We start from the raw sequence: 13,772 nt of genomic DNA on the forward strand, positions 1-13,772 counted from the left end.
AAAACAGATCACAAAAATTATTAATTTGTTTGTAGTTTTTCGAGTCTGTCGACGTTTAAGTTTTCTTTATTTTTACAATTATCAATACTGAATTTCTTAAAAAATAACAGTTTAAAAAAATAGAAACAAACAAAAGGGAATAATAAGGAAAGTAAAAATAATTGCTTTGCTTGGTTATATTCAAAAAGTGAATGCTATCACAGTTAAAAATATATATATTTTTTAAACAACCAATTGCTGCTAAAAACACAATTTAATCATGCACGTTTTGTCCTCAAATTCTTTGTATTCAAAGCTGGCACACAACACAACAGCAAAAGTATCTTCGATGAACACATTTAAAAACACAAGAAAATAATGTGTAGTAAAAATAAAGATAAAAAAGCGAAAATTATTGTATAACATACATAGGTAAATATATAAAATATATTTATATGAAAAATAAAAAATAATGTACAATTGAACTTCAATATTAGCTTTTACAGCACTTTAAATAAAGTTGAGATTAAATTAGAATGTGATTAATTATTATAATTTTATATTAACATAATGTTTATCACATCCTGTTCATATTCATAAATTTAACCTATACATTTTTTTTTAAATTAAATATTCGTTTAACCAAAAAATAATAATAAATAATGTTATAAATAATTTGTGCTGTACAATCTACTTCCAACTGGGCTCCTTATCTTAAAAGTCTTATGCCGTTGGTCATGAATTTAAGCGTAATGTTCACTTTAAACCTTATCTGCCACATTTCACAACACACTCGAACATACAAAAAAGCTATCCCCACAATAACTTGATGTATGTCCCCACTAAAGGTATTTTATAATATCCTTTTCTAATTAAAAAAAAAAAAACTTTCCTATATTTTAATTTTGTTCCGTCACATTTTTTACGTGCTTAATTTCGCACCATCTTTATTAATTCTCACTGAGCCATAAATTACACTTGCATTCTTCAAGTTGACACTAGTAAAAAGTAAGTATATTTTTTTACTATAAAAATAAAGTATAATAATCAGTCAAACAAATTATGTAGTACTTTAAAAGCATTTACATTTTATTAATTTTTGGAAAATTACATTGCAATCACATGGGGAACATTCTTAATTAATAAGAATTTCATATTTGTTACTTTTTATGAAAGAGAATGTCTATCTAAACCGAAGATCTGAACTCTTTAATATGGAAGGAAATATGTAACTCTGGAGGGGGATAATTCATACTTATAGCTCAGATGAAATATATGCGAATATTGGTGAGAGAATTAAGTACGTATTGAGTGAATGGAATGTTTTTGCCTACTGATCATGCTGTTCCATAGAAGCAGCTCGATGTCTAGCTGCAGCTGCGGCTGCAGCACGTCCTGCACTACTACGTAAATTTTTTCGTTCTATAACGTCACTGACAGAAATAGGGCTTTTTTTAGTTCGTGGTGGCCTTTTCTTTTTTGTAATATCTTCTTCTTTCGACGAAGTGTCTGGTACGGGAGGAGGTGGAGGCACAGTTACAGTTTCCTCTTCTTGGGTGGTTTGTTCTAATTGTTGTTGTGGAAGTTGAGAAGGCGGAAGTGGTGGAGGCGGTTGAGATGGTTGCGGCGTAGATGGTGGCTGATTATCTACACTGATAGGAGCAGCAGTTTCCTCAGCAGCTACCGCAACTGCTGGAGGTTCCGGTGATAATTGAGGAGGGTTATTTGGTGTGCTAACACGAGGAGGTTCCTCGGCTAGAATTGGTGGTGAAGGTTCTCTCGTAGTTGGGGGAGCAACTGGTTGCGATTGTGGGACAGAAGGAATTGTTATTGAAATATCTTCTTCGTTTCTTTGTTGGTGCTGATGTGTTGTTGAAGATACAGGATATGAAGATGGTGGTACGTTCGTCTCACTAATCTCGTCATCATTGCTCATTTCTTCTTCGTTCCTTGGTTTTTTAATTACAATTGAAGGTGGAATTAATACCTCAGGTGTTGATTCCCTAGTTCTCTTAGCAGCTGTCTTGGTAGACTCATGTGAAGAACTTGGAGGGATCACCGACTGCTGAGCTAAATTTCTGACAAATAAATCAGATGAGCTCTTACCTAGACCGTCAAGAACGTCTTTCGCGCCTGGCAAACCAAAAGGTGGCATAGCACCGGCAGCCATCAATTGTCTTAGGCTGCTGTCTACAACAACATCTTTAGATTTCAGACCCTGGCTTGTTGAGGTGCCTTTTACTTTATTGCCAGAAGCTGCAGCCGCAGCAGCAGCAGCAGCTCGGGTCAGGTTTTCAAGCAAATGATTATCCTGCGGTAACATAAATTGCTGTTGAGGAGGCAATGTCCCAGAACTGGGGCCTCTCATATTTCCACTATTTCCTCTCTGACTGCCACTAGAGGAAGGACTTAATGAAGTCATTGTTGAAGATCTACTTGCTGCCGTACTTGTTGTTCCCTTATGTGATCTAGTTGAACTTGATGCTGCTGTTGCTGCAGAACTGACACCCAATGTGCCGTTCAACAATGCCAAACTGTCATAAGCAGCTCCAGGTTGTAAAGAAAACGGGTTTAGGCCACTAAGTGCCAAAGGCGAATATAATAGACTAGGGTTTGGAAAGAAAAATGGCATAGAACTGGGTAAGCTAGTAGCTGGCGATGAAACAGGCGTCTTAGCCGCATTTGAACTGCTGCTGTCAGGTTTACTGCGAGGTTTTTGTTTGGAAGTACTAGCCCCTACGTTGGTAATTGACGTAGTCGTGTCCGATAAATTTGTGGATGAAGTATTGGCAGAATCCATACCACCTAATCCTGGTAAGCCCAATCCAGCAAGATTTGCGAATAGAGAATTAGTAAGATTCATGTTCGACAGCCCACTCATGCTGCTTAAGGCACTCATGTTCGGCACTCCTCCGAATGGTAAAAGTAGCGGATTCTTTGGGTCGAAACCACCTAATGACAGACCAGACAGTAATGTAGTAGGATTGATGTTACCCAGTGAAGGAAACTGCATATTAGATGGCTGGCTAACTGGTGGAGATGCTCCTGGAGGACTGGATAGAAGTGGGGGTCTGCCGGGACCTTTCTTCCTATCACCAGGAGGCAATCTCTTCTGGAGGTCATGAGGTAAATTACCTCTTTCTTTTACTAGTTCGGCCCACTTAGGATCTACATCATACATTGGGTTTTCTAATAACCACTGAGCCAATCGTTTTAGCTGAGGAGCTTTTGATCCAGTCAACTGTAACAAATATATCACATCAATTAACAATAACAATATATGGCAAATTTCTTAAACTATATTCTAAAAATACAAATTGCTATGCTTGGTCAGTTAAAAAATTCATTTCATAGCTGTGTAATAGTTGTGTGTATACATGTATTATATATACCTTCTTGCCATTGATCCTATTGATTACAGAAACATTCTCTTCACCCGTTAGTTTCTTCCAGTCAAGCAGGGTAGGATCCACACGTGGCCTCCTCCTACGAGGCGTGAGAAAGTCAGCAGACAGAGGTTGTTCAGGCATTACACCACTTTGTTCAGCAAGCCATTTATTTACCTGTGTTTCAAATTGGTAATATCAAAATACAGTTCAAATCTTAGAATTTATTAGTCAGAAAGAAATTTTATTAATTATATTTTATTAGTAAATATAATCTTAACAAAAAAAGGAAAAGTTGTAATACCAGTGGTAAGAAATCAAAAAGAAGTATTGGACGTTACTCTTTCTAGCAACTCTAGGAAATTATACTAAAAATCCTAATCATCCTTAATTTATTTATTTTTTGTCTAAAACAGCAGAACTCATTATTAAATTTAACCGTAGCCCATCCGTTGTTTAAATAGCATCTAATACTTTAGAAAAATAAAAAAATTATAATAATAAATGAAATAAAATAGACTAATGGTTTTAAATTAAAATTGCACATTTAATAAGATAAATACCTACAATTAGATTTGTATTCTATCTTGAGAACGTATCAATATATTTAACTAATAAATAAATGAAATTGTAGGGAGATGCCAACTAAGATTTAATTTTTAAGATAGAAAATATTATTGTAAGCCTAACGCTTAAAAAGCTAAGTTTTAAAACATTGAAAGCACAAGTCATATTCCCTACAAGAACCTGATGAAACAATCACTGAAGCCCAATGAAAATCCGATACAGAATTAAAAACAAAACCATTTCTCTATTACGGATATAACAGCGATCTTCCTCCTCCCTACCTTATCAAATATGCGATATTCTTTTGAGGTAGAGTGAAATAGTCAATAAAAGTAAGTAACATTAAGATTAGATTATTATCTTCCAACTTTCCTCCACAATCTTCTTAAGAGTTCAGTCTTTTTGAAATTAGTTCAACAGTCTCGAAAAATTAGTAAAAATATAATCTGAAATGGGGGTAAAAAAAGATGTGGTAAAAAGTACTGAAAATAAGTTAAATACCTTAGCTTCGTGAGAATAGGAACTAATTTTGGCTGAAAAATCCGCAACTTTAGATATATCAGCTATCATTGCCTCGTACGTTTTCCTTTGGACTTGAGCAGCTGCAGCAGAACTTGGCTGAGAAAGTTTAAGTGCAGCCTGTTGCTGTTGTAATATTTGTTGCTGCAATTGATGCTGTTGTTTTAACAAAAGACTATGCTGTTCAGCTAGGTAAGAAGATGTTTCTGATGGAGAAGGTTTAGAAGAAGGAGATGGAGCACCAGGTGACTGTGCAACAGATCTAGGCAACGATGATGTGTTACCTTTGTTTGACAATGTGACCGTCACACTAGGGGACACTGAAGAAGGTTTTTTGTCACTTAACTGCTCTTTGGCTGCTGAGAGACCTAAAACTATCTCATCTAATTTCCTTCGCTTTTTTTCTTTGCCGATAACTGGTTCTTCCACAGGCTGAAAAATATAATTTCACTTTGAGATATAAATTAAATTAACTAGCAATAATAAACAGACTTAGAACATACAAATAATAAAAATACAAAAAAAAAATTGGAGAGAATCACTCACACAACTTTCTCTTAAGCAATCTAAATTTTCAAATATAATCATTAAACATTATCAAAAAATACCATATTATAAAATATTTTTGTCAAAGGAAGGTGGACAAATCGATATTGTTTGTTAGGAAGTTAATTTTGGCATTAACAATCCTGAAGAGAATTTTTTTGCTTTTTATGAGTGCGCTATTGTTTTTTACTTCACCTTTACTCTGCAACCTTTCTTTAGAACTAGAACTACTGCGACATGTCGAGTAAGGAAATTCAGACAATTTTATTTAAACGGCTCACATACAAAGCGCATGTGAAACTGACTTGAAAAATAAGCTTTTTGGGGCACCAATAGTGAAGTTAGTTAACGTTGATTCCGGAAATTTGGATATTTTGTTCCAAAGATGCCCACATTCCTACCGTGGTAGACCTTTAATTACCAAAGATGATGCTTTAAGCTTCCCAGCTGATCTTGAGAGGTTTAAAGATCGTGAAGCCATACTACTGTTTGATTGAGGAGGTTCAAGGTGCATTGGTATGGATGAACACAAGCCCTAATTGTTATGTTGTCTGTGCTGGTGTCTTCTATACACATTTTTAAAAGCTAATACTTTAGAAATCTGACAGAAATAGTAAAATCATGCACACTGTGACGGTTAATCAATCAATTCCCTATAGTGAGAGTGATAAAATAATTTGAAAAAACGGAAAAAAGCTCCAAGTAACTATCGATGTTTCCGATAATATTTGCAGCCGGATTGGTCAACTAAGCACTACTTTATTGACTTTACTTTTTTTTATTAACTCGTGCACAACGAAACAATAAATGAATATATCTCCAACCCTTTCATGTGGGACATTTTCACAGAAAAGTTGATTTCGTGACCAACTTCTGAAACGAGACAATGCTGAGAAAATTATAAGAAAATGTCTTAAAAATAATAAAAAATTTATAAATTACATACGCAATTTTTCTTTTGCATTAGCTTGCTTAACATGTCATCAAGTTTTCCTTTACTTTGTTGATGTTGATGTTGAGGCTGTGGCTGCGATTGTTGTGACTGTGTTTGCTGTTGACTCTGTGAGTGATAATGTTGTTGATGCATTTGTTTTTTATTAGGCATTGAGAAGTCTTGTACTTCTTCAAGATATGAATTACTGCAGCTTGTCATTGTTGATTCACTGCTGTTTCCTTTTTGCGATCTGTCAACAAAAAACAAAATAGTGACATAGTTAGCATAGGTTTTGGTTAAATAATTATTTTGTACCCAAAGAAATCTCTATTTAAATAATTTTTCATAATGTATGCTAGCATTTTTTGAATTAAGCTTGAAGCTAATTTCAGAATTCAGAAATGTGGAGTTGCTCTAATACATTTTATGAACATTATATATTCTACAGATCCATATTAGAGTATTCTACGCCATATTAGAGTGCATGATAAGCAGTACTAATAACTAAAAATGAAAGATAACAAGAAATTATAGCCTGAACAATATTTATACTTTTTTAAAAAAATTGTTTACACTACTTTGTCCGCACAAAAACACAGCTCGAAAAAAAGAATTTTACGATATAGAGGAAAGTATATCCCTTTCGACGGTTCCTATTTCAACAATACAAATATATTTTCTGTTTAAAAAACTCAGTTTAGCTCTAGCTAATTACGCTGAATGCCTAATCATCTATATTATGAGGAAAATGTATTTAATTAACTATATATTTTTTTGTGTATAACATGAATTATTATTATAATTTTTTTTTTATGATTTAAGGCGCGTCAACATCTAAGGTTATTGGCGCCCGGAGCTTTTTCAGTGCACTGCCGGCCTCCGAACAGTGTTCTCTCGTTACAGACAACACTGTCCATCACCGGACAGTGAGCTGTAAGAAGCTCCTACGAAGAGAAAATCTAAGGGTCAGCAGCTGGATTCGAACCCGGGACCTCCGCGTGGGAGTCCAGTACGCTAACCGCAAAGCTAATCCCTTCCCTAACATGAATTATTAGATATTAAAAGAATAATATAAATCATATTTACAATATATATTTAAGAAAGACAAAAAAAAGAAAAAAGATTCCTTAAGTCGGACTTAAGGATCGTGTTTGCTTCGTCTACGTGGTGAATTTGGTACTTATTTAATAAATTTCTTTTGGATAATTTTTTTTACGTACAATTTTGTATAAGGTAACTATGTTTCTATATATTCTAGTTTCTATATTCTACTTATGAGTATATGAAATAAATATTTTTAATTTCATTTCATATAAAATCCTTTATTTATAACTTTCAGTTCGAAGAAAGAACTAACCCGGAAGAGAGATCAATTGGCGCCATAGATCCTGGGGAAGATGGTAGAGGCGTGGTGGATTTATCAGGCACTGACGGTGCTCCTGGGTGATATTTGAGATCAAACGGCATTGACAGCATTCGAGGTGTTACATGCGACTGTTGGTGAGCAGGAGGAGGCTGCAATGTCGGCACACCAGTCAATGGAGTAGATCTCCTGTAAAATTTTGCAATTTATGAAGTTATTGTGGTAAAATTAAATGACCTATAATAATAGAATATAGTAGCTTCACAAGATAGATATGAGCCTTCAAGAGTCAGGTGCTAAATGGCATAACCCTCAACCAGCTGAATTTATTTATCAGATTATTCTGAAGTTTTCATGCCATTTTTTTGCTCTGTATAGAAGTTTTATGTTAGAATAAAGTATAGGTTTAAATCCAAATCTACTGACCGAAGTACTAAAACGTTTTATAGTAAATTAGAAATGTTTGAGCAGTTCTTATCATGTACAACAGGACAAATTTAGTTATTTGCCTTCAGGTATGTTTTTATAATTAATGAATGTGTTTTAAATTGTTTACCCCACCATTTAAATACTCTAATTCACACATTCCACCTTTTATCTGTTAGAAAATGAAAAATTCGTTAGTTTTGAAAGTTAAATTAACTGTTTAATGTTAATTACTCAAATTTTAAGATTAGTTGTTAGGTAACAATTTATTAATAAAGAAGAAATCACATGATTTTCTTCTATTACCGAGACTCATCTACTTATTTTCTGCTTTCAATTGGATCTATATGAACTTTGAATATCTAATTTATAATTGAGCAAAACAGATTTGTTCGTTTGTATAGCAAAATAAGAAGTCTGTTTCCAAACTTACATAAATTTTATCTACTACGCTACTTTGCTCTTTAATCAAAAATTATGTTGAACTAGTACCATAAACTTATTTCCGCAAAATAGCATTTTCGACATAATCTACTTAAAATAATTTATATTTATTATAAAATGGAGGAAATGCAAAGGATTTCACTAGTATTTCTTGAATCTGAAAAACGTCCGGTAATTTAGCACATTCATTTGATGGAATTTGACAGAAATTTTTATGACGATTTTATATAATATATAAACATAGTAAATGCAATAAGCAATTTTTCTTCGTTTCATAGTAATACCATTACGTAGAGCTTCATTACATTTTTGTGCTTCGAAAACTACAATTCTTTGTAACAAAAATTTGACTTTGAATAAAAAACCTAATTTTCAGATTAAAGAAATAAAGTAAAGTTCTACTTACCTTGAATCTTCAGATAATGATTCGTCTGTATGATCCCAAGGCGTACTAGGCGAATGTTTCATGGAGTGTTGCAGTTGTAAATTAGTGCTGTTTAATAAGGCATGTAACTTAGCTGAAAAATAAAATTACAATAAATTTCTTCAGTTTGTAATACGAGCATTCAATTACATATTGTCTTTCTCTGTAACAGTTTTGCATACAATTATTGGTCAGGTAGGAACAAGCATGCACATTTCAACTTATCACAGGTTTTATTTATTTAGACTGAAGAAAAAAAGTAATCACTATTTCATTAAAGACAGATATTATTTATGAACAAAGAATTCATTATAAGTGAAAAATACCTCTTTCTGTCTCGACATCTATTGCAATATGCCTCTTTCGTTTGGCAGGCAACGAAGAACTACCTTTAAGGCCATGGTCAGTTGTAATTGTGATAACCTCAGACGGTTCACTATAAGTATTTCTGAGAACCTCATCTATTCCTCCTTGGGTTTGTGATGAACCCGTTACATGATGTGTTGGCACAGAACATTCTTCAGGATATGCAGTAAAATTCCTTCCTACAGGCCATTCCTTGTGTTCTACGGCATGCACTATATGCTGCAATCTTACTTGTAAGGCATGTTCCTAAAATAAAATACGATATTGATGTAATATATTTCTCGCAGAAATCATTTTATAAGTGTACTTTAATTCTACAATATTATGAAATTTAAAACATAAGTAACAAACCTTTGGCCATTTGATAGGATTCTGATAGCTGTGAGCAATTAATTGAGCAACAGTGGAATCCAACGATGGTCTAGGTACCGGGATTGTGGTCTTCTCTGGTGCAGTAACCACAGTAGTATCTATTTCAGGTAATTTCTGCATCACCTCCAGTTCAGGGAACATTGCCTTGAATCTCTCAATGCCTTCCATTTCTTTAGAGTCTTCAGCTTTTACTATTGTTTCTTTATCTACTTTACCACTTGACTGGACACTCTCCTCCGAAACTGTCACTTGTTTTACGTCTTCACTTGTTTCTGTAGTAACACTTTTCTTTTCCACAGTACTTTCACTTAAAGAAGGTTTACATTTTTCAGCAGAACTTGCACTTTCTTGCAAATCTTGCTCAGTGGTTGATAAATTCATTTCCACTGATTTATCACCTACTTCATCTGTAGCTTTCTTCTCGACTTTCACTTCTCCTTTATCTTGAAAAACTTCACTACCTTGTTTTTCTACATTAACACTAGAATTGACAAAAGATTCACTATTTCCACAGTTTGTTTCGCCTTTAGCAGAAATAATTTCACTAACTTCACATTTTTCCCCTGTCCTTTCACAACTTTCCACCTCTTCTTTAGTAGAAGAAGATTCACTTATTTCGGTACTTTGTTGTTCTTTGCCTATTTCATCTTTGCTACCTTTAGTTGGAAAATCTGATTTATCGGCTCGATCAACTTCTTTGGTCCCATCAGGCTCTTCGCCTTTAGTTTTCTTGTCATCGTTGGCCGCATTTTCCGTTTTAATTTCTGTTACTACATCTGCTCCATCTTCTTGTCTTTCTTTATCTTCGCCTTTTTTTACAGATTCGGGCACATCGATTTCTTGTTTAACACCAACTTTCTCTATTTTTAATGTCCCCTCTCCTTTCTCAAGTTTAACCACAATTTCATTCTTATCTAGTGGGATAAAATCTTCAGGTCTCTCTAGCTTAATATTAGTTTCTCCTTTTAAATTCATCACATTCTTTCTAGCCACTTCATGAAATGATAGTTCAGGATCATTAAGAATGAAAAAATCTGTCCTACCCAATCCATGTCTGCAATTAATAACAACGGATTAAGCCAGTTAATAAAAATGTTTAGAAATTCTATATACATTAAATAAATAAATACATAAATAAATTACAACTTATTATCGTATCAACGACTTATTACCATAGGAATCATGTTTTCTTTAATTGCAACAGTTTTTGATTTTCAGAGATCCGTTCATCAAATTTGTTTACAGACGTTGAGTTCCACAATGTAAAGGTTCTTTCATTACAGTCTATTTTAACATGTGAGGGAGTATATACTCGTATTAAGTATGTAATAACTTAATATAGTCTTAAAATAAAGAAATGCGATATCGCGGAGAACAAATATTAATTATTGTGTTGTAATATCAAGGTTTTTATTTTTACATCTATCTAATTGTGCATTTGACTACTTATATTTGAAGCCTTCAGTCCAATATACAAAGTTTGAAATTTAATTTTGGTGGGATTTCACCTATCATTGCAGATCCGACATTGTACTTAAATTGAGTATTGAAAAAATATTCATTTTGAATGAAGGATGGATTAATCTTAAATTTAATTAAAAATCCAATTCGCCTAATTAAACTATGCTCTATGAATTAAAAAAATATATATAAAAGAATAAGTTTAACCATACTTTGCAGCTCCAATAAGCAGATCTTTGTCATGTTTCCCCGGTATCCACCACTCTGGTACATCTGCAGACGGTTGACACAGAGCTAATCTTGCGTCTAACTGCGGATGAACTAATGTTTCCTCCCTAATTTTACTTAGTAATGAGATTCTCTCCAGTACTCTTCTGGCTCTATCTTCCGTTATCGCCTCTACAACTAGGTCTGTACACTCTGCAAACAATATCAAAGAAAATTTCACTAAAATAGAAGTAGGTCGTTAGCAGTATTAGTAGTTTGTTTACAGAAAATATTAAATTTCGGGATCAATTCCTTTTTCATTGGCATTTAGCCGGAGCAGCCATTTCATAGTTTCAACAAATTTGTTCAGGATTTGTTTCAGGAAAATTAGACTTTTACAAAACAATTTTGTTACTAGCATCGCATTATTAGTGTGAGAATTCGATTTTATTTATACATATAAAAGGGGCGGGGTTTTAGAGCAGTGGTCACCAACGTGGATTTGTAAGTGAGAGAACCCTAGTTCAAATCCCGCGTGTAGTTAGAGAAAAATTAACAAAAGAAGCATGTGCTTATTACACCCTTGACCACGACACCTAATCGGTAGTTAGGCATTAAGCTCCGCCTGTAAAAAATAGGCGATTACTTTACTACATAAACATATCAGGGAAGGTTTTAACTCAGTATTAAGCATACTGGATTTCTCGCAGAGATCCCAGATGCCGACCCTTCAATTTTTTTTTATCCCTAGAAGCTTTTTGTAGCTCACAGTCCAATTATAATGTGCTGCCTGTAACGAAAAAAGTTTGTTCGAAAACCGGCAGGCAATGTACAAATAAATAGCTCTGTGCGCCAATATCCTCAGATGTCAACGAGTCTTAAATCAAAACAAAATAATAAATACCTTCTTCTGGATTAAGTTTGATGCCACAAACTCTCTTGCACATCGCTGAGAACGCAATAAAATATTCTGTTAATGTCTCGTCAAATTTTTTATCCAATTTGGAAATAGCACGGAACTTATTCCATTCATACTTTTTCTTTTGCCTATTAAAAAAAAAAAGAAAAAATTAAGGAATGATTAATTAATTAATTAATTAAGGAATAATTAATCGAAACGAATAATTGACTTTTTTAAATCAATTTATTTTTATTATGAATTTTTAATGTAGTGCATAACAATTACTAATGTAATGCTGACGATTTTACATTGCTAAGTTGCAACAAGATCCTTCGGAAAAATGTCACATTTTGATCAGCAACATAATGTGTTTATAATTCAGTTCAAACATAAAACACTAATTTTTAAAGATATTGAAGATTTTCAAGTTCTTAAACAGTAACACGAAGTTTGGAACAAAATAATTTTAAGCTTTTCTTAGTACTTTTTAAATTCCTTGACAAAACCTATTGGCAGGAAGATTTTTTAATTTTTTTTTTTTATGGTAGGAATTAGATCAGTGGTTAGCTAGTTGGATTTCTGTGCAGAGATCCTGGATTCGAATACAGTTGCCGGCCGTTAAACTCTCTTTTTCTAGGAGTTTCTCACAGCTAACTTTCTAGTGATGAAGCGTGTAGTCTTTAACGAGACAACTCTGTACGGAGGCCGGCAGTAAATTGAAAAATGCTCTGGGCTTATAAGCTCAGACGCTGACGCGCCTTAAATTAAAAAAAAAAAAAAATGAACATATATTTTTGTCCTTAATAGAACTAATTTGGTTTTAAACGTTGATCTTCCAAGATTTTTTTTCATTATTTTAAAAGAAGAAGAGTTTATTCAAAAATTATATCCAGTTTAGTACTTTCTAATAAATTTATGGTTTAATATAACTAACTGGGATAATTCCAATGCTAACCTGTCGTATTCAATGCCATACGTTGAAACGGTCCTGAAGAAATCTTGCTCTTCGCGTCTAGTCCATTTTCTCTGGCTTACTTCTAGTTTTTGTCGTTCCCTTTCTTTAACTATTTGCTCAAATTTCTCTCTTCTATCAACTTTCTATAAATTTATTATAAATATATGAAGTAAAAGTTAAAATATATATTTTAAAAATATAATTGTGTAGTTTAATACTTCATAAAATGCACCTCTACTTTAGACTAAATAATTACAGGTAATACAGTAAATACTTCTTATTTCCTCAAGGGAAATGTACTATTTAATACAATACTATTATGTTTAATGGCCAAGGTTTTGGTTGTGAGTTAAATCAACAAAGGATTTTCTATCAAAGAGAGAATTAAGAAATTTAGATAGATAATGTACGCACCCACAAGTACATGGCGAGCTGGTGCCAGTCCCAGCCGCGGGCAGCCATCAGGGTGGATATGTCCAGGGCAGACTGTCCATCCCCGCCGGCCACAACACCACTCGATTGCTAAGCACACATTTCACAACTACTATATAGAAAACATCCACCACCAAACAAAATTACAACACCCCAAACTCTAACAAAATTATTAACAAATAATAATAAAGGTAACCACTCAAGTTTGTTTTTGAATTAAATGACATTATGCTTTTCTTAAAAAATAATCGTTTCCATTTTGGCAATGAAACCGTGAATGAAAAAAAAATGTATTAATCTTTTTCTTACATTTAGAGAAATATTTATGAGCTAGCGCTAGCTTAACATCACACCAACTGATGAATTGTATTGTTTTAACTATTTGAGTATAATATAGCCACATTCTCTGAACATTTTAAGTACACTGTGTTTTATTTTGTACTACTTAAAACAAAAAAACATATTTTCCTTTCTTCCTCCATAAACTTTC

The 13,772-nt window shown here is 33.4% G+C and overlaps 1 protein-coding gene across 8 annotated transcripts in view; it reads right to left on the reverse strand.

The window, feature by feature from the left end:
- Positions 1-892: 892 nt before the first annotated feature.
- kis (chromodomain helicase DNA binding protein kismet) overlaps positions 893-13,772 on the reverse strand; it is an 82,777-nt gene continuing 69,897 nt past the window's right edge. For 7 of the 8 annotated variants that reach the window (XM_074131609.1, XM_074131608.1, XM_074131606.1 and 4 more), the window contains 12 exons: positions 13,265-13,372; positions 12,851-12,993; positions 11,899-12,041; positions 11,000-11,207; positions 9,306-10,380; positions 8,915-9,200; positions 8,571-8,682; positions 7,289-7,483; positions 5,944-6,181; positions 4,434-4,883; positions 3,372-3,542; positions 893-3,220 (listed from right to left, as the gene is read on the reverse strand). In XM_074131609.1, the coding sequence (XP_073987710.1) occupies positions 1,310-3,220; positions 3,372-3,542; positions 4,434-4,883; positions 5,944-6,181; positions 7,289-7,483; positions 8,571-8,682; positions 8,915-9,200; positions 9,306-10,380; positions 11,000-11,207; positions 11,899-12,041; positions 12,851-12,993; positions 13,265-13,372 (5,040 nt within the window). In that variant the 3' untranslated portion in view covers positions 893-1,309. The remainder of the gene's footprint in view (positions 3,221-3,371; positions 3,543-4,433; positions 4,884-5,943; positions 6,182-7,288; positions 7,484-8,570; positions 8,683-8,914; positions 9,201-9,305; positions 10,381-10,999; positions 11,208-11,898; positions 12,042-12,850; positions 12,994-13,264; positions 13,373-13,772) is intronic. The other variant, XM_074131610.1, reaches the window with a different exon arrangement.

The sequence above is a fragment of the Rhodnius prolixus genome, unplaced genomic scaffold (genome assembly GCF_049639745.1).
Source record: "Rhodnius prolixus isolate KJV_2025 unplaced genomic scaffold, Rpr scaffold_4, whole genome shotgun sequence".
In the NCBI taxonomy this organism is placed as follows: Eukaryota; Metazoa; Arthropoda; class Insecta; order Hemiptera; family Reduviidae; genus Rhodnius; species Rhodnius prolixus.